At 42.7% G+C, this 19,559-nt stretch overlaps 1 protein-coding gene across 5 annotated transcripts in view; it reads right to left on the reverse strand.

Moving 5' to 3' along the window:
• The window catches only part of p2rx2 (purinergic receptor P2X, ligand-gated ion channel, 2), a 78,731-nt gene extending 64,493 nt beyond the window's left edge, over positions 1-14,238 (reverse strand). For all 5 annotated transcript variants that reach the window (XR_013578211.1, XM_078554307.1, XM_078554305.1 and 2 more), the window contains exon 1: positions 13,808-14,238. Coding sequence is in view for 4 of the 5 variants with exons in the window: in XM_078554307.1 (XP_078410433.1) it covers positions 13,808-13,947 (140 nt within the window). In the remaining variant the exon portion in view is untranslated. The remainder of the gene's footprint in view (positions 1-13,807) is intronic.
• Between the last annotated feature and the right edge of the window lie 5,321 nt (positions 14,239-19,559).

Consider the following 19,559-nt stretch of genomic DNA (forward strand, 5'->3'; position numbering starts at 1 on the left):
GCCAACAGCAAAGAAGTTGAGGAATGCAACAGCTTTGACTACACCAGCGAAACGCTGCTGGCTGTGGCAGTTGATCGCAACTCTTGTTACAGGAGACAACACAGCTTTGTGACAATCTGTCTAGAGAAGTACAGCTTCTATGTGCACTGTTCTTTGTTGTAAGGTTGTTTGGTAAGAGATCTGGAGGCTTGTGTGGTTAAACATAGACTATTTATTGTTAACACACAGCTATATACATATCTCCAAGAATAGCCTTGTCAAGGTGCTACCTTCAAGCCGACTTCTTTCAGAATCTCTCTACCTACAGTCTACCACCGTGTGACACTCTACATCATAATACGGCTGGCATAATTTTCCCAGTCTCACATTAACCTTTACTAACCCAAACACCCTTATACTACAACCACCACCACCCCCTAGTCCCTAACCAAATTTATTTGCAATATAATATTTCCATGCTACCCCTTCTCCCCTAGGTCTCTGATTTTACAAATTCAGAAGGTCTGGAGGGCTTTAATTCTCTCCCCATTCAGAGGACTGGTAGTCTCAGTTGCTTCGGGCAGACTTTGTTGGTTCAGAGTTGAAATTGTAGTGCTTGGTGTTAATACTCGGGTTTCAATAACTGCTTCGCTTCTGGCGCTTTTTTAGTATTAGGTTTTTCTTTGTTGACCATCCATCTTCTTTGATCGGACACTATGAGCTTATTCCGTTCCTTCCGGAGGGAATGTTCACTCCATTCATTCCTAAAGTGTACTCAGGATTATTTTTTCCATGGAGTCTGCCATGTTCCTCCTGGAAGTTGACATTTCCAAAATGGAACCTTCATTTCTGTTTGTTCCACAATTTTACCCAAATATTTCTTTACTCTTTTATTTTCAGTTCTTTTACAAGCTGATCAATCTTATCATTCAGCTTAGCAACTATGCATTGCTTTGTCACTGATAGTTTCAACACAGCCTTTTCTGAAGTAGTATTTAAAATCTTCTTTAACTCATGTTTTTCCAGGGCCACATATTGGTTCTTCAAAGTGTCTTTCAGGGCAGCAATGTCTTTGAGTACCTTTTCTGCCTACTGTTGTGCCTGGCTGTGCTTCTGGTTGAGTTCTTCCAACTTAGCTTTGATACAAACATTTTCCTGTGGAATAGCTTCATTTTCTTTTTGCAGGTTTTGTTATATCAGATAACTTTGCTTCATTCACAGCCATCTGCTCACTTTGTACTGCCACCTGCTGTTGCAGTTTGGGTACTGCATCAGCATTTTTGCTTCTCAGCCTCTTCTTTCCTCTGCACTAAATTCTTCGGCTCATGCACTTCATTGTACTGGCATGGTCTGCAATCATCTTGTGTTTTGCTTGGGTATTCTCCCCTTCGCCCTGGGGTCTCGTTGTCCTTTTGGTGCTTTATTGATATGGTGTTCTATACCTTTTTTAAAGTCTGTGCTTGCGACAACTTTGAGTTTAAAATACTTGTCAAAGACTTTTATTATTTCACCAAATGTGGTTGAGGATTCATCTATATCTCATCTTATGATTACACTGCCAACCATTTCACCAAATTAGCACAATAATGTATTAACTTGCACTTCCTCTGGTTTCTTACTTAAGCCTGATGTACTCCTGTAATCTACATATTTTCTTCTCCATGATGCCCAATTTTGAGCCTGGTTCAGCCATTGCATGAGCTCATTTTGGTCTGGTAGTTTTAATTTACTATCCATGGTTGTTTGGTTCTTTTTCCTAAGAGGGGAGTACGTCTTTAATTTTTTTTCAAGATGAAGCCACAGTAACCATTTTTTCTCTTCTTCCTCCTCTTCCCTTTGTTGGGTTCCCATCGTGATCTCGGAGCTGTCTTTAAAACTTTGTGATTCTGCAGGAAACCTTTCAAACTAGCAGTTTTTGCCAGCTATTTGCTTCTCTGAGCTTGGAAAATTGATTTGAAGGCGTTTTTTTTTGCTCAGCCTTCTGTTTTAATTTTTTTTTATTCATTTGAGTTCGGCCACCACATGCTTATGGAGCCAACTCCAAACCTGGCTGCAGCATTCTTCCAGCTGAGCACATCAAACTATGCTCTGCTTAATAAGTGCCCTGATTATTTTTAAAAATGTTAGTCTAGCCTTTGAGTGAATTTTGCTCACACTTTTGTCATCTGGCTAGGTCCTTTGACTCTGTGTTTGATCAGGTTTGGCAATGGACCTCCATATGCTCTGCCTGAAAAGGAGTCCTTTTCAGCAGTGGATTTTTCTTCTCTTCAGCGTCCATGTCAGTAATGGAGCTTTGTTAGTCAATCTCCAGCTGTGTCTTTGATTTAGGCACACTTCGCTCAGGTCAGACTGCAGTGTCTTTATTTTTTCATTCTCTGGAATTTTGGGGTCCTTCACCTGCTGCCACCAGGTTGTAAGGTTGTTTTGTGTTTCACTAAGAGGTCTGGAGGCTTGTGTGGTTGAACATAAACCATTTATTGTTAACACGCAACTGCATACATATCTCCAAGGTATAGCCCTGTCTAGGTGCTATCTGCATACTGACTTCTCTCAGACTCCCTTCACCCACAGTCTACCATCATGTGATTCTCTACATCATATTGTGGGCAGTGCTGTGTCCCCAGTCCCACATTAACCCTTACTAACCCAAACACCCTTATACTATCTCCTTAGAAAACTGCCTGGTCCCTAAACTCTGTTGGAAGATTGAGGATTCCTGCAAATTCGCCTCCATCTATACGGTCTCCTTTTAGAAAAAAGATAAATTCTGTAAGTGTTCAGAATATTTTATAGCAGCAATAAACATTTTGAAATTGGCTTAATAGCATATAATCACAATGTAATACAAAATATCTCCCCAAACTCATTGAATGTTTGATATGAAGAGCAACTGACCACCCCTGCTAATGTCTCTAGAAATACTCATCCACTGACATCGACATGTGGGCAGAATCAGGAACTAGCGGTATAAATATGCACAAAATCAAAAATGGCATTGTTCCTCATGACTGCATCATTTGACCCTGATTTCCATTTATTCATTTGACCTCCCCCCCGACCCAATCATTTCTAGTGGGTGCTCTCACCAGCTAAATCAAGGACCATCCAATAATTAACATGACCAGTAATAAGTCCATTTCTCGTGCAACATTCATTCCAATACCAGCCTGTTATTAGATGCAAATAGGGTGGCGACAACAAAAATATCACCCCCTTACTGACTGAAGCAGAGACTCTGGCCAGAATTTTCCACTCCCATTGGTGGCAGGCGTCATGGTGGGCGTGAGCGGACAATATGGCAAGAAGGCCAAATATCGGTTTTATGCTGTCATGAAACCAGCGTGCGATAGTCTGCTCCATCCATCAATGACGGGCAGCATTTCTCGTTGTCCAACGTTGGGAACTTAATTTTAATGCATTTGCATCTCATCGTTGTACACGCACACTGGAATCATACCCCAACGTTAAACTTACCATCCACATCGGCGTGATTTCAGAACAACGTGATTTACGACTGCCTTTAAAAGGCGTGCCCCTGGTGAGCTGAACCTCGATGGGAGCTCGGACGTGAGTGCACACAAACCTGCACCTGAGCTCGTGAACATTACCCATAGCACATCAGGAAGAGGTGCCGTGCATTCAGTGGGGGTACAGGCAAGTGGCTTTTTCCAGCTGGCTTTCAGTGCAGTGCCAGGCCCAGGGCACCAGTGTGGGTGAGGCTGGGGGCGGGGGGGGCACAGCAGAGTAGCACAGACGAAAGGACGTACACAGGGGTAGGTGCGTGGGGAAGGGGGTAGAGAATGAGGAAAGCAGCCACACATTTGGAAAAGCTCGTCAAAAGTGAGCATTCTTCTGCAGCTGAGACCGTTCAGCAGCAGCTCCATTGACAAGCTTGGAATTGGTTCTCTGAAGCTTTTCTGCCCACTCAAGCAACGCAAAAGCATCAATGAGCCAACAAATGCTCCAGAACCTTTCACTCCTCGGCCGCAGACCGCAGATTAATGTGCGTTTTATGAGGCTGCAGAACAATTGGATGACTGGGCAAGTTGTAGAATCCCATGCGAAAGATGGCCATGGCGCAGTCACTGGTGAAGGTGCTCAGAGCCCCTTGCAATGTCTTTATTCAGGTTTGGACCAGTATCCCTCATGGTACAAGCTAACAGCGCATCCTTGCAGTGTGGGTTAGGAGAACGCCTGCACCTAAGCTGAGAGCACAGCATGCAGTCCAGTGGCCAAAGCTGCTGCCAATCAGTCAAGTGGAGTGGGGCGGAGGTGGGTGGGGTTTTGGATAGCCATGAAGCACACTACACACTGGCTGATCAAGTGGTGGCCAGCACGCTCCTGCATGTGTGAAGGGGCCTTGAGGCTTAACCGAGAGAGGTTCTTAGGACACATATGTTAATCTGCGCATCCCTTTCTTTGATCTTGCAGGAGAACATCAGGATCAGGAAGCCTGGTGATCTGACAGTATGTCTCGTGGGAGCAGAAAAGAAGGAGAAGAACGCAACAGAGGCACCTGGCTCATCAGCTCATCATTGGGAGGAGAACCATGCTCAAGATGAAGGTGCAGCAGGGCCTCCTACGCACACAGATGAAGATCCACAGCGAGCCGTCACTCGTAGGTGTCTCGCTAGACCCAGGGCCTATAGGTGGCACTTGTCATTCCTGCAGATGATTGAGAACCAGTGTCACCGAAGACTGCACAGGTCTAGGGAACTAGCCGGTCAGATTTGCCACCGGCTGCAGCATTTGACACCACAGGGACGTGGAGGGCATCCACTGCCAGTGGCCATGAAAGTGATTGCGGCGCTCAATTTTTACACCTGTGGCTCCTTCCAGAGCTCCACAGGTGACTTGTGCAGGATCCCGCAAGCCTCCACACACAAGTGCACCCAGGAGGTCATGGACGGCATCTTCATGAAGGCACAGAACTTTGTGCGTATCAACCAAGTTCAGGCAAGCCAAGAAGTAAGACCGTTGGGATTTGCGCAGATCTCAGGTTTTCCACAGCTTCAGGGTACCACCGACTGCACTCACGTGGCACTTAGATCTCCATGGCAACAAGCAGTCAAATACTTCACCTGCAAGGGATTCCACTCGCTGAATGTTCAGCTGCTCTGCGACCACAAACACATCCTAAAGGTCTGCACACGATTCCCAGAGAGCGCCCATGACTCCTACATCCTCAGCAGCTCTCAGATCCCTGACACCTTCCAAGGCCCACAGAGGCTGCAGGGGTAGCTCCTCGGGGACAATGGCTACCCCCAGAGGACATAGCTGATGACGCCTGTGTGGCAGCCTCAGACTGCAGCAGAGAGACGCTATAACGAGGCTCATGCTGCGACCCGGACTTTGGTGGAGCAAACGACAGGAATATTGAAAATGAAGTTCCAGTGCTTTGACAGGTCTGGTGGAGCACTGCAATACAGTCCCCAGAGGGCATCGCGCATCATTATAGCTTGCTGCGCACTCCACAGCATGGCACTACAACGGGGAGAGGCCTGGCTGAGGAGGAGATGGAAGCGCTGCACATCTCCTCCAATGAGGAGGATGTTGGAGGGGATGAGGGTGTTGAGGCCCTCGAAGGCGAGGATGCCGGTGATGAGGCCTTTGTGCTGGCCAGGCGAGGCAGGCGTGCTTCTGAGGTCCTGATAGCTGCAAGATTCGTGGAGGATGATGATGTGATGCAGTGAGGACAGTCCTGACATCCTCACCTTGTATCTGTGCATGTTTGACTCCTGTCTGGACAATAGGTTAGATTAGTGGTTGAATGAAAGGGAATATAGGGATAGTGGAACAAAGAAAAAAGAGGGGAAGTAGAACCGCTGCTCATGTGAAAATGAACACCGAAGTGGATTGATTGGACTGCATGATTTGTTTCTGTGTTGGACTTTTATGTAATTCTATGTATATTATCAGACGCATGACTGCTTAACAGCAATAATAACAAATTTCATTTGTCCGGCACCTTTAATTTAGGGAACACACCACAGCACATTACAGAACTTTGAGGTAAACAGGTGCTAAGCCAAATGAAAAAATTAGAAGAGGGTGACCAAAAGCTTGGTCAAAATGGTATGCGAATGTACAGAGAAAATTTCTTTGCTATTTTAGAGTCGAGACTGACCAAATAATTTAAATTAGCAGACAAAGAGTTTCATTCAAAGCATTTGTATACTCTTATGTTTCAGCATAATTTTAACAGCAGGTAATCAGATCCCTAAAATCTCAGGGCCAGTTGACCTTTGTATAATTACAATGACTGATTGACTGATCGTCAATAACCGTTTTGATTTATCTAAAACCCTTACAACAGATTGGGTCCAAAGCCATTTTAAAACCAATGTTCTAAAATAATTAATGCACTGTTTAATGTGGTGTTGAGCTACAAAGACCAAAATCCTGCCATTCTTTGAGTGGAGGGGGGTTCTGGAGCTGGGATAAGTAGACTTACAAAGCAAAAGGATAAGACAGCATTGCAGGGCAGCTACTTAGGTAATGATACCCAGAGTGTGACAGGAAGGGACGGAGTGTACAAACATAAAAAAACAGCGGCAAGTAGGGTCAAAGGGAGAAAAAATGGTAAAAAGGCACAATTAATGGTTCTTTACTAAAATAAATGAATTAACGGCACAAATAGAGATTAATGGGTATGATCTTATAGCCATTATGGAGACATGGTTACAAGAAGATCAAAGCTGGGAACTAAATATTCAGGGGTATGTGACTTTTCAAAAGGACAGGCAGGAAGGAAAGGGCGGTGGGGTAGCTTTGTTAGTACGAGGTTGAATAAGTACGATAGCAAGAAATGATCTTGGATCAGAAGATGTGGAATCCATATGGGTGGAGGTAAGAAATAACAAGGGGAAGAAGGCACTGGTGAGAGTAGTCTATAGGCCCCCTAACAGTAGCTATGCTGTTGGACAAAGAATAAAACCAGGAAATAATGAGGGCATGTAAAAAAGGCAGTACATTAATCATGGGTGACTTTAATCTCCATGTAGATTGGGAAAATCAAATTGGCAGAGGTAGCCACGAGCAAGAATTCATAGACTGTATTCAGGACAGTTTCCTAGAACAATAGGATCCAAACAGGGATCAGGCTATTTTGAATCTGGTAATGTGTAATGAGGCAGGTTTAATAAATGATGTCAGAGTAAAAGATCCCCTAGGAAACAGTGACCATAACATGGTGGAATTTAGCATTCAGTTTGAGATTGAGAAACTTAGTTCGGAAACATCTGTGCTAAACTTAAATAAGGGTAATTACAAATGAATGAGGGCAGAGTTAGCTGGAGTGGACTGGAAAAGGAGTTTAGCAGAAAAGATGGTTGATGAAAAATGGCAGACATTTAAGAAAATAGTTTATGACTCACAACAAAGATATATCCCAGTGAGGAAGAAGGATTGTAGGAAGGATAAACCAAGGAAGTTAAGGATAGTCTGAAAGTGAAAGAAAAAACATACAATGTGGCAAAGATTAGTGGTAAGCCAGAGGATTGGGAAAGTTTTAAAAACCAACAGAAGATGACCAAAAAAATATAAAGAGGGAGAAAATAAACTTTGAGGGTAAACTAGCAAGTAATATAAAAACTAGACAGTAAGAGCTTCTTTAAATATATAAAAATGAAGAGTTAGGCCAAAGTCAATACAAGCCCCTTAAAGAATGAGGCTGGGGAAATAATAAAGGGGAACCAGGAAATGGCAGAGGAGTTGAATAAATAATTTGCATCAGTCTTCATGGTAGAAGACACTAAAAGCATTCCAAACATACTAAATAATCACGGGGCAAAAAAAGTGTGGGGGGGTGGGGGGGGGGGGGGAGAAATAAACACAATAACTATCACTAATGACAAAGTACTAGGGAAACTAATGGGGCTAAAGGCTGATAAGTCCCCTGGACCTCATGGGTTGCATCCTAGGGGGTATTAAAGGAAGTAGCTGCAGAGATAGTGGATGCACTGGTAGTAATTGTCCTAGAGCCATTAGATTCTGGAAAAGTCTCAGAGGATTGGAAAACTGCCAATGCAACATCTTTATTCAAAAAGAGAGGGAGACAAAGTACAGGTAACTATAGGCCAGTTAACTTAACATCTGTCATTGGGAAAATGTTAGGGTCTATTATAAAGCATGTAATAGCAGAGCATTTAGAAATGCATAATCTAATCAAGCAGAGTCAGCATGGCTTCATGAAGGGGAAATCATGCCTGACAAATTTATTAGAATTCTTTCAGGAGATAGCAAGCAGGATAGTTAAAGGGGAACCAGTAGATGTAATATATTTGGATTTCCAAAAGGCATTCAATAAGGTACCACAGATAAGGATTTAATAAGATAAGAGCCTATGGTGTTGGGGGTAATATATTAGCATGGATAGAGGACTGGCTAAATAATAGAAGGCAGAGAGTTAGGATGCAGGGGGCATTTTCAGGATGGCAACCTGTAACTAGTGGAGTGCCACAGGGATCAGTGCTGCAGCAACAATTATTTACAATATATATCAATGACTTGGATGAGGGAAATGAATGTACTATCACCAAGATGGCAGATGACACAAAAATAGGTGGGAAGGGAAGTGGTGAGGATGACACAAAGAGTCTACAGAGGGACATAGACAGGTTAAGTGAGTGGGCAAAACTTGGCAGGTGGAATATAATGTGGGAAATTGTGAGGTTATGCACTTTGGCAGGAAGAATGGAGGTGCTGAATATTATTTAAATGGAGAAAGACTGCGGAAAGCTGCAGCACGGAGGGATTTGGGGGTCCTCGTGCATGAATCCCAAAAAGCTAGCATACAAGTTCAGCAGTTAACAGGGAAGGCAAATGGAATGTTGGCCTTTTTTTCAAAAGGAATGGTGTTTAAAAATAGAGGAGTCTTGCTAAAACTATACAAAGCACTAGTTAGACCACACTAGAATACTGTGAACAGCTTTGGTTCCCTTATCTAAGGAAAGGTATACTGGCATTGGAGGAAGTCCAGAGAAGGTTCACTAGGTTGATCCTGGGTATGGAGGGATTTTCTTACGAGGAGAGGTTGAGTAGGTTGGAGGGGTGTCAGGCTTAAAAGTATTTATACCATTTCTTTAGCCTTTCCACAGATGTCATACCAAGGGTGTAGCGGATGATTGGAAGAACCCCTTAGTTTATACATTCTCTGTCTTTTAACTGGATAAGTGTCCATTTTTTCTATACTCCAATGCAGTGCCTTGGGATGTTTTACCATGTTAAAGGTGCGTGTAAGCATTTAAATGGGGTACTGGAGCAAAGGTTTCTAGATAACTAGGTACACAAATCAGATTAGTAAGGTAATAAAAATGGCATACAAAGCACTGGGAGTTACTTTTAAACTCAGCCATTGCAATTAAAGCAGTGGGTGAGTTGAACGTTTCTGTATTCTCCCTTAAAAAAAATTAACTTGGTTTTAATGTGTGTGTGGCCTGCGACCGATTTTGTCTATGTGTGAGTGGCCCTTGATAAGAAAAGGTTCCCCACCCCTGTTCTAGAGGGATATAATTAAAAAGCAGAGGTGCTATGTCTAACTTGCCTTAGACCTTGTTTAGACCACACATAGTACCATGCATTGTTCTGGTCTTCACAGAATCACAGAGTCGTTACAACGCAGAATGAGGCCATTCGCCCCATCGTGTCTGCATTGGCTCTCCTAATGAGCAATTCACTTCGTGCTATTCCTCTACCTTCTCTTGTAACCCTACTTAATCCTTTTCAGATAATAATTCAAATTCCTCTTGAATGACCCTGCCCCCACCATACTCTCAGGCAGCACATTCCAGATCCTAAGCTCTCGCTGCATGAAAAAGTTTCTCTTCATACCTCCATTGCTTCTTTTGCCAATTGCCTTAAATCTGTGCCATCTTGTTCTCAATCTTTCCACCAATGGGAACAGTTTATTCCCGTCTACTCTGTCCAGACCCCTCATGATTTTGACTTGCCTCAATCAAATCTCCTCTCAACATTTTCTTCTCCAAGCAAAACAGTCCCAACTCCTCCAACAAAAACAGAAAATGCTGGAAAAACTCAGCAGGCCTAACAGCATCTGTGGAGAGAAAGACAGAGTAAAATGTTTCGAGTCTGTATGACATCAGTGTTAATCTATTTTTTGCACATTCTCCAGTACCTCTAGAACTTTTTATTTGATGAAGACTGCAGGCTTTATTACTAGGGGCTTAGAATGCAAGAGCAAGGAGGTTATGTTAAGCTTGTATAAAACCGGTTCAGCCTCAACTGGAGTATTGTGTGCAGTTCTGGGCACCATGCTTTAGGAAAGATGTGAAGGCATTAGAGCAAGTGCAGCAAAGATTCATAAGAATGCTTGCAGGGATGAGGAACTTCCAATTACACAAATAGATTGGAGGAGTTGGGTAAAAGCAAAATACTGCGGATGCTGGAAATCTGAAACAAAAACAGAAAATGCTGGAAAAAACTCAGCAGTATGGAGAGAAGGGTCATACAGACTCGAAACATTTTACTGTCTTCTATCAGGAGAAACTGACAGGCTGGGGAGAGATCTCTAGAAAAAAGATAGCATGCTCCTTGTACCTGGACAGGTGCCCAGAACAGTTGGATACAGGAACAACCAGCATGCACTCTGTTCATTATAATAGAGTGACAGTGGCAGAAAATAAGATGACTTCATAAATGAGTTACTCCCTTAATCCATTCAGAGAGTTACCAGTGGCTGGTTCAAAAATCCTTACCACACCTTCACAGCCACGGAATGATAGTGAGAAGTCATGATAGCAAGAGAAAAAATTATTAATGTCAAATTAAAAACTAGCCATACTTCATAAAGCAATGCACTGCTATGCTACATTAGATCAGGGATACAGTGTTGGTGCTCAACAGAGCACCACTCCAGTACCTCCTATTTAAAGGCTTCAATATTCTTCGCTGGATGGTAAACTCTCCTTTGCTGACTGGCTATCTGTTATATGCCCCACTTGATGTTTCTTTCCACTGATCTCAGTGGAATCCGCTCCATTAATTGTCTGACTGGATTTTCAATCTGTAAGATTGGTGTTGATTTTAATCCTCACTGCCTCCAATATTGAAGCGATTTGTTTCCAGGAGTAAAAGATGCAGGGGGATTTGGCTCGTTGATGGCAACAATCAGAACTGAAGGGAAATCCTCTCACAATCACGTGGGGTCGCATGACTTGTGGCACAGAGGCAGCCAGCATGGGGACCTTGTCGAGTGATTTCTACCTGCAGTATTATGTGAGGCACAAGGAAAAGCTTGGCCACAAGTTCCTGGAGTTTGAGTTCAGGCCAGGTGGTAATAGTTGACAGGAATGTCTGGAGCTCATACTGTGGATGTGAATCTGGTGCCTGGGGAGGGTAAGAGGTGGCAGAGGCAAGGCTGGGCTGCTGCTGCTGAATGTCTTTGAGTCAATGTGTAGCAGCAGTAACCCTCCTGTACAGCCCTCTCACTGTAAAAAAAATGACCTTACAACTCCCTGCACACAGCCCTCTCAAAAACGGGCATTTCAAGGTCTTTAAAGTTCAAGGGAACTAAAACAGCATCAATATCCCCAAATACCCTGTTGCATTTGCCTACTGAACATTAATTCCTTGGCTGTGATGGCCTGAGGCTGTGAAATGCAGTATAGTATTTGCATTCCCTGATAACAGCTTTACATGGAATTTACAGCACAGAAGCAGGCCATTTGGACCACCTCATCTATGTTGGTGTTTATGTTCCACACCAGCCTCCTCCCATCCCTCTTGATCTCACTATCAATGTAACCCTCAACCTCTTTCTTTGTAATATGTTTCTCAAGTTCCTTGAAATGTATCTATACTAGAATCAGAGTGGTTACAGCACAGAAGAAGACCATTCAGCACATTGTCTCCATGTCAGTTCTCTGCAACAACAACTCAGCTAGTCCCACTCCTCTACCATTTCCTGGTAACCCTGTAAAATCTTCTCTCTTCAGATAATTATCCAGTTCCCTTTTGAAAACAGAAATTGAATTTGTCTCCACCACACGCCCAGGCAGTGCATTCCTGATCCAAACCACTTGGTACATGAAGAAATGTTTCCTCATGTCATCTCTGGTTATTTTGTTAATCACCTTAGGATTCTCGCCCTTCTGCTGATGGGAGCAGTTTCTCCCCATTTACTCTATCCAGACCCCTCATGATTTTGGACACGTCTAACAAATCTCCTCTTCTCCAAGGAGAAAGCCCCAACTTCACCAACCTATTCACATAACTGAAGTCTCTCATCCTCGGAACCGTTCTTGTAAATCTTTTCTGCACCCTTTCTAAAACCTTCACATCCTTCTTGTTGAGGCTGAACCAGTGTTTTATGAAGGTACATAACTCACTTGCACTCTGTGCCCCTATTTATAAAACCCAGGATTCAGTATAATTTATTAACTGCTTTCTCAACCTGTCCTGCCACCTTCAATGATTTATGCACATATTCACCCAGGTTCCTCTGCCACTGCATTTCCTTTAGAATTGTACCCTTTATTTTATGTCGCCTCTCCTCATTCTCCTGAGCAAAATGCATCACTTCACACTTCTCTATATTAAATTTCATCTGCCACGTGTCTACCCATTCCATCAGCCTGTCTCTATCCTCTCAAAGTCTGCCTCCTCCTCACAGTTCACAATACTTCCAAGACTTGCACCATCTTCAAAACTTGAAATTGTGCCCTGTACACCCAGGTCTAGGTTATTAATATAAATGAAGAAAAGCAGTTTTCCCTCTCTAAACAATTCCCCAGTCAGAAGTAACTAAAGCTTTCTGTAATTCATGTTTTTAAATAGGCTTGAATTAAATAATTAAACTGTTGCATAATGAAATTCTAGCAATGCCAAAGACTAATGGTTCAAAATACCACATGGTTTGAAATAGAATGCCTACCAGCACTAATATTTTTCACTTAAAACACAGTTTTACTGATATTTGGGGATTCAAATGATTAATACACAAGATAACAATGTATTAGTGGATTTAGAAATGATATGGCCAACACATTTTCTGAGAGATCCTGCGTCTCAAAATTTGGCACTAAACCCCTGCCTAAATCGGGTTACTCTGTGTTAAACCGGGCCAGCAGCAATTGTGTTCGATGGGTTAGCCATTTTTACCGCGTTAGACGCCGAAATGCACATTAATGCGAACTCGGTTATAGTAAGTATCTTACGAAAATGTAAACGGACGGGTCTCACTCAGGTTAGAGAGGGATCGCTCCTCTCTCCTGGAAGACAGAAACACAGCCTGAATAATGTGACATATCAGAAGTGTTGTCTCGTCCAGGACCACATACGTCTCCAGATCTTTAACAATGTTTCGCAGGACTTGATTCACGGGAGCGGCCGCGATGAATTATAAACAGGATCAGACTTCGGCTTTATTATATTTGGGAAAAATTGCCATGAAGCTCAAATGTTTATTCTAAACTGCAAGCGCTACACTAAGCATTGAAACTTGCTATTAATCCCTATGTTTACAGATCAAAGAGCCGACTCCCGGCTCCATGCAGTTGAAACTCGAAGGAGCCCATTCAAGATTATTAAACAAAACTCAGGATGAATTAAAACTGCCAATGCTAAAAAAAAAATCAGACTTTCCTGCAATTAGCGAGGATTGGAAATTATTCAGTAACAAGTTTAAAACAGCTCCCGCTTGAGAAAAAATATAATGAAGCTCAAATGTATAAATTAATTTGCTCCATAGGAACTCAATGCTGACGAATCAAAAATCAAACCATTGATGTAAAATAAACCAGCTGTTATATTTAAATTAATTTTATTCGGCTCAACCTTGATGATAGCCTAAACTCTAATATGTACTTACATGGCAAAATACAATATGATAAGAAGTTGGATAATTCTGTAGATAACTCCTAAAGTTCGGTTTTTAACCACCACAACTTTGGGAGTCTCATAATCCCAAAATTCTGCCCAGTACAGAGCACACGACTCCCTGTAGCCCATGTTTGTAAATCCCTCCGAAATGCCGATTTAATCCTGTTGGGCTCTGGCGACATGTACCTTCCTCAGCCAGTAGGATTTAACTATCGGCGCTCTGCCTTTCCCTCTTTCGTTTGGCGGATTAGCTGAGTCCTGACTTTAAACAACTTTCGCTCCCTTCTCCTCCTACCTCCTCCCCACGAGGGTCACGGATGAAACAGCGACACCTTCTGGGTTCCAGCTATTTGCTTCTCGAAGTGCCGTTCGGTCGCAATAAAAAGGAAATTGAGGCTGTGTTTTGCTTTCCACAAAGATCCTGAAACTCTTTCGAGTTATCAACAGTCACAGATTGCAACTCTTTCGAGTACAATCACAGTTCTTGGTTTCCAGGAGTGGGACATGAACTCACAACCCTCTGATTCAAAGGCGAGGGTGCTATGAACTGAGCCACAGCTGACACCTCACAAAGATACCGAAGTCTCCCTAACTTGAAATCTGCATGTTTTTTTAAAGTAATTCTAGGATCTTGTCTTGTTTTAGGCGTTGAGCATGCTTTGTGCAAAGCACTCTCTGACATCGGCCATTTGCTAGTTTGAACTTGTCTTCCCTTCCTCCTCCGGCAATTTAGTTTCAAGTGATTAGCTGAATCTATTTTAATCACATCATTTACATTGAATACCTCCACGAGGTCAGTTGCATGAAATTACATGTAATTAATTACATGGAATTTACAGCACAGAACAGGTCATTCACCTCAACTAACCCAAGGTCCACACTCTAACCACTCTCTGGACAAAAACGCTTCTGCTGAATCCTTTATTGGATTTGTCAGTGATTATCTTATATTTGTGGTCCCTGGTTTTGGAAGCCGCCATAAGTGGAAACATCTCCACTTCTACCCTATATCAAACCCTTTCATAATTAGCTCTGTCATTGGCCTTCTTTCAAAGACAAAGAGAGAGGAGTTATTCTGGTCTCTGCTCATAACTTTGTTCCCTGCTGCTGGAGATCAGCATTGTGGCTCTTTTCTGAACAGGCTCCAGGTCCTAACTGTCTCTGTGCCTCAGTGACCAGAACTGGATTGACCAGACCTCTATGGGCCGAGTATGACATCCTCTAAAATGTACCCTACTGTCTTGTATGTAAGTCTTGCTTTGTTAATTTCTGTCAGTGGTTGGATATGTTCAGCATTGAATCCACTAGGATCCCAAGATCTCTTAGGATCAATTATCAATTGCAGCCAGTACACAGAATCACAGTGCAGAAGAGGCCCTTCGGCCCATCAAGTTTGCACCAAAACGTGAGAAACACCTGACCTACCTACCTAATCCCATTTACCAGCACTTGGCCCATAGCCTTGAATGTTATGATGTGCCAAGTGTTCATCCAGGTACTTTTTAAAGGATGTGAGGCAACCCGCCTCCACCACCCTCCCAGGCAGCGCATTCCAGACCGTCACCACCCTCTGGGTAAAAAAGGTTTTCCTCACATCCCCCCTAAACCTCCTGCCCCTCACCTTGAACTTATGCCCCCTTGTGACTGACCCTTCAACTAAGGGGAACAGCTGCTCCCTATCCACCCTGCCCATGCCGCTCATAATCTTGTACACCTCGATCAGGTTGCCCCTCAGTCTTCTCTGCTCCAACGAAAACAACCCAAGTCTATCCAAGTTTGGTATCATCCTTGAATTTGGTCAATTTTTGCATTGAGTTTCTGAATTCAGGACACTAAGGTAAATTGTGAGCATAAGAAGACCCAATTCTGATTCCTGAACCCCACGCACTCATCATTTCTTTTCACTCTAATGTGACATTTCTAAGAAGTATTGCTGATTTCCACCATTCAGCCAATTTCTTATGTCTATATGTGAGTTTTACCCCGTTGCTTTGAGCTTAACTGATGACTTTTCATCTGGACCTAGGGGTGTGCAGGTCACAATTTCAAAATTTGCAAATGGCACAGAACTTGGAAATATTGTGAACTGTGAGGAGGATAGTGGGAAACTTCAAAATGACATAGACAGGCTGGTGGGATGGGTGGACATGTGGCAGATTAATTTTAATGCAGAGAAGTGTGAAGTGATTCGTTCTGGTAGGAAGGATGAGGATAGGCAATACAAAACAAAGGCTACTACTCTAAAGGGGGTGCAGGAGCAGCGGGACCTGGGGGGGTGTATGTGCACAAATCGTTGAAGGTGGCAGGACAGGTTGAGAAAGCAGTTAATAAAAGCATATGGGATCCTGAGCATAATAAATAGGGGCATAGTGTACAAAAGCAAAGAAGTTATAATAAACCTTTATAAAACATTGGTTCAGCCTTAACTGGAGTATTTTGTCTAGTTCTGGGCATCATACTTTAGGAAGGATGTGAAGGCACTGGAGATGGTCCAGAAAAGATTCATAAGAATGGTTCCAGGGATGAGAAACTTCAATGAGATGGATAGATTGAAGAAGCTGAGGGAGCTCTTCTTGGAGAAAGAAGAGTAAGAGGAAATCTTGATAGAGGCGTTCAAAATCATGAGGGGGCTGGGCAGATAAGGTAGGGAGAAAATGTTTCCGTTGACAAAGGAGACTGATTTAAGGTGATTGGCAAAAGGAGCAATGGTGACATGAGGACTTTTTTATGCTGTGAGTGGTTAGGATCTGGAATGCATTGCCTGAGAGTCTGGTGGAGGCAGATTCAATATTGAGGCCTTCAAAAGAGAATTGGACAATTATCTAAAGAGAAAAAATTAGCTCAGCTTTGGGGAAAGGCAGGGGATTGGGACTAGGGAGCTGTTCTTACTAAGATAAGATATGATGGGTTGAATGGTCTCTTTCTGGGCTGTAACCATTCTATGATTCTATGATAACTTTGTCAAATGACTTTTAGAGCCAAGATTACACCAGTAGATTTATAACAGTCCACTTAGTGGAAAAAAGTCAAGGTGCTCAATGTTATGACCGAAGTGGAGTTATTTTAAAAATCCCAGAGGGAAACTTTAAACAACTGTCACAACCTATACTTTAAGTGTTATGTTTGAGATGCGACTCTAAACTAAGGAATCAGACCACTAGTTCTCGAGGTTTTACATTAAATTAAATGAAACATTTTATTAATTTACACAGGCCAAATTATATGTACACATGGCTTCAAATTGCTACTATCATAACTTTTAACAAATTCTCAAACTAATCTCCATTAAGGCAACAGCAACCCATAGTCTTAACCAAACACCAGGCAAAGTATTTTCACCTTACGAATTCAAAATTAGGTTCTTTCACTATGGAGCCAGTTGGAAGCTTACAGCTGCCTTTTGATCTTACATTGCCTCTGCCTGCACACCCGAAAACTGCTGAAGTTATACCTACCACCACTGATTGAATTCAAATTCTCATTGTTTCACCAGTCTCTTTGAACTTTAACTTTTAACAATGAAACCCCATTCATTGTACCAATTTTATTAGTAATATAGACAAATTGCTTGGTATCTGTTAGAAAGGAGTCAAGTTTTCACCCCACTTCTTGAATGCTCTATTCAAAAATATGCTAATGCATGCTATCTCTCTTACATATCAGAACAAGTACATATCAAAGCACCCAGACTAGCTGGCTTTAATCCAATAAGACATACCCACAGACTAAACCTCTATTTTAAAAGAAAAATATTTTCCAAAATATTATATACATTAATAGCTTCATGACACTCAGTCAAATAGGATCCTTGCCTTCTGGAAGTATTTTAGTTGCAGTTTCCTATATTATCATAGGGGTCTGAATAAAAAAACTGAGCTCATAGGATACACCGAACCGACAAGGAGAACTGGGAATTCTGAGGCGGTAACTCACTTCCTGACTCCTCAAAGCCTGGCACCCATCTACAAGGTACAAATCAGGAGTGTGATTGAATACTTTCCACTTGCCTGGATGAGTGTGGCTCCAATAACACTCAAGAAAGCTTGACACAATCCAGGACAAAACAGTACACTTGATCAGCACCCCATCCACCAACTTAAGCATTCACTCCCTCCGCCATCAATGCACAGTACTATGCACAAGATGCACTGCAGCAACTCACCAAGGTTCCTTCAACAGCACCTCCCAAACCAGTGACCTCTACCCCCAGAAGGACAAAGGCAGCAGATGCATGTGAACGCCACCACCTGTAAGTTCCCCTTCAAGCCACACACCATCTGACTTGGAACTATATCACCATTCCTTCATTGTCGCTGTGTCATATTCCTGGAACTCCTTCCCTAACAGCACTGTGGGTGTACGTACACCACATGGACTGCAGCAGTTCAAGAAGGCAGCTCACCATCACCTTCTCAAGGGCAATTAGGAACAGGCAACAACTGTTGGCATTGCCACCAATGCCCAGATCCTATGAAGGAATAAAAAAAAGTGGCAGAAGTATGCTAAAATGTGACAGATGTAATTATCAATAACTGAGGTGATACATTTTGATTTAAAAAAAAAACAGAAATTAAACTCTGACAGAAAGTAGGCCTGACGCTGTGGAAGAGCAGAGGAATTTGGATGTTTAGGTTCACAGACCATTAAAACAGCACCACCACTGATAAGGTCATTAAAAGAAACTAATGGAATTTAAGATTTACATCACAGAAGCTACAGAATATAACAGCTAAGGGTTAACAAAACCTTAATAAGACATCAGTTGTGTACATAATTGGGCTGCAAACGTTTGGATGGGTATTTAGGCTTTAAGAAAGGGTTTTGTATAGATTTACTAGAAAGCTCAATTTAAGCTTAAGGAACAACACTTCATCTTTTGATTAGGTACCCCACAGTCTTCTGGATTCAACATTCAGTTCAACAATTTCAGAGTGTAATCTCTGCCCTCATTTTGTTTTCCTTTCCTCTGCAGGTTTCAGTTTCAGTTTTCCTTTTCTTTGTCCCATTACTGCTCCCTTTGGCCCTGCACCACCAATTCTTTTATCACTCAATCTCTCCTGCCTTCTGCCCTTTCACAGATCTTCCCTTTTGTACTTTTCCATCCCTCTTTTCACTTGCTTTTACATTTCTAACTTTTCCCAGGTCTGACGAAAGGTCATTGATCTGAAAGTTTCACTCTGTTTCACTCCCTACAGATGCTGCTTGGCCTGCTGAGGATTTTCAGCATTTTCTGTTTTTATTTCACCAGGATGCTGCCTGGTATGAGAAAACACAAATACAGGGCCGAATTTTCTGGTCCCGCCAGTGGTGGGCATCGTAACGGGCTGGACAGGAAAATTTGGAGAGTGCCAAAAGTCAGTTTCCTGACTGGCGTGAAAATCGAATTGCAATTTTCCCCTCCTGAGTTTCATGGCAGGTCTGGTTGCCCGTGGCACCATGTTGGGAAACGCATTTGCATGCATTTGCATCTCATGAATGCTCATTAAAAACCCAGCTCACTGGAATCATGGCCAAATCAAATGGCCACGCCTGTGGGTAGTTAGACCAACCTGAATCACAACCGGATATAACTGAAGTGACCTGGCAAACTACACTTCACTCGTGACTTTGAGTTTTGTGCACACAATGTTTGCCCACCTTTCACTGCACTGCTCTCGCGGCTGCTCCTACTCTGTGCCAAGGCTGCTCAGGCAAGATCAGTGGAAAGGCAAGGGTAGGGGGTAGTCTGGAAAGTACACGAT

Source organism: Cetorhinus maximus, chromosome 12 (genome assembly GCF_964194155.1).
Source record: "Cetorhinus maximus chromosome 12, sCetMax3.hap1.1, whole genome shotgun sequence".
Lineage (NCBI taxonomy): Eukaryota > Metazoa > Chordata > Chondrichthyes > Lamniformes > Cetorhinidae > Cetorhinus > Cetorhinus maximus.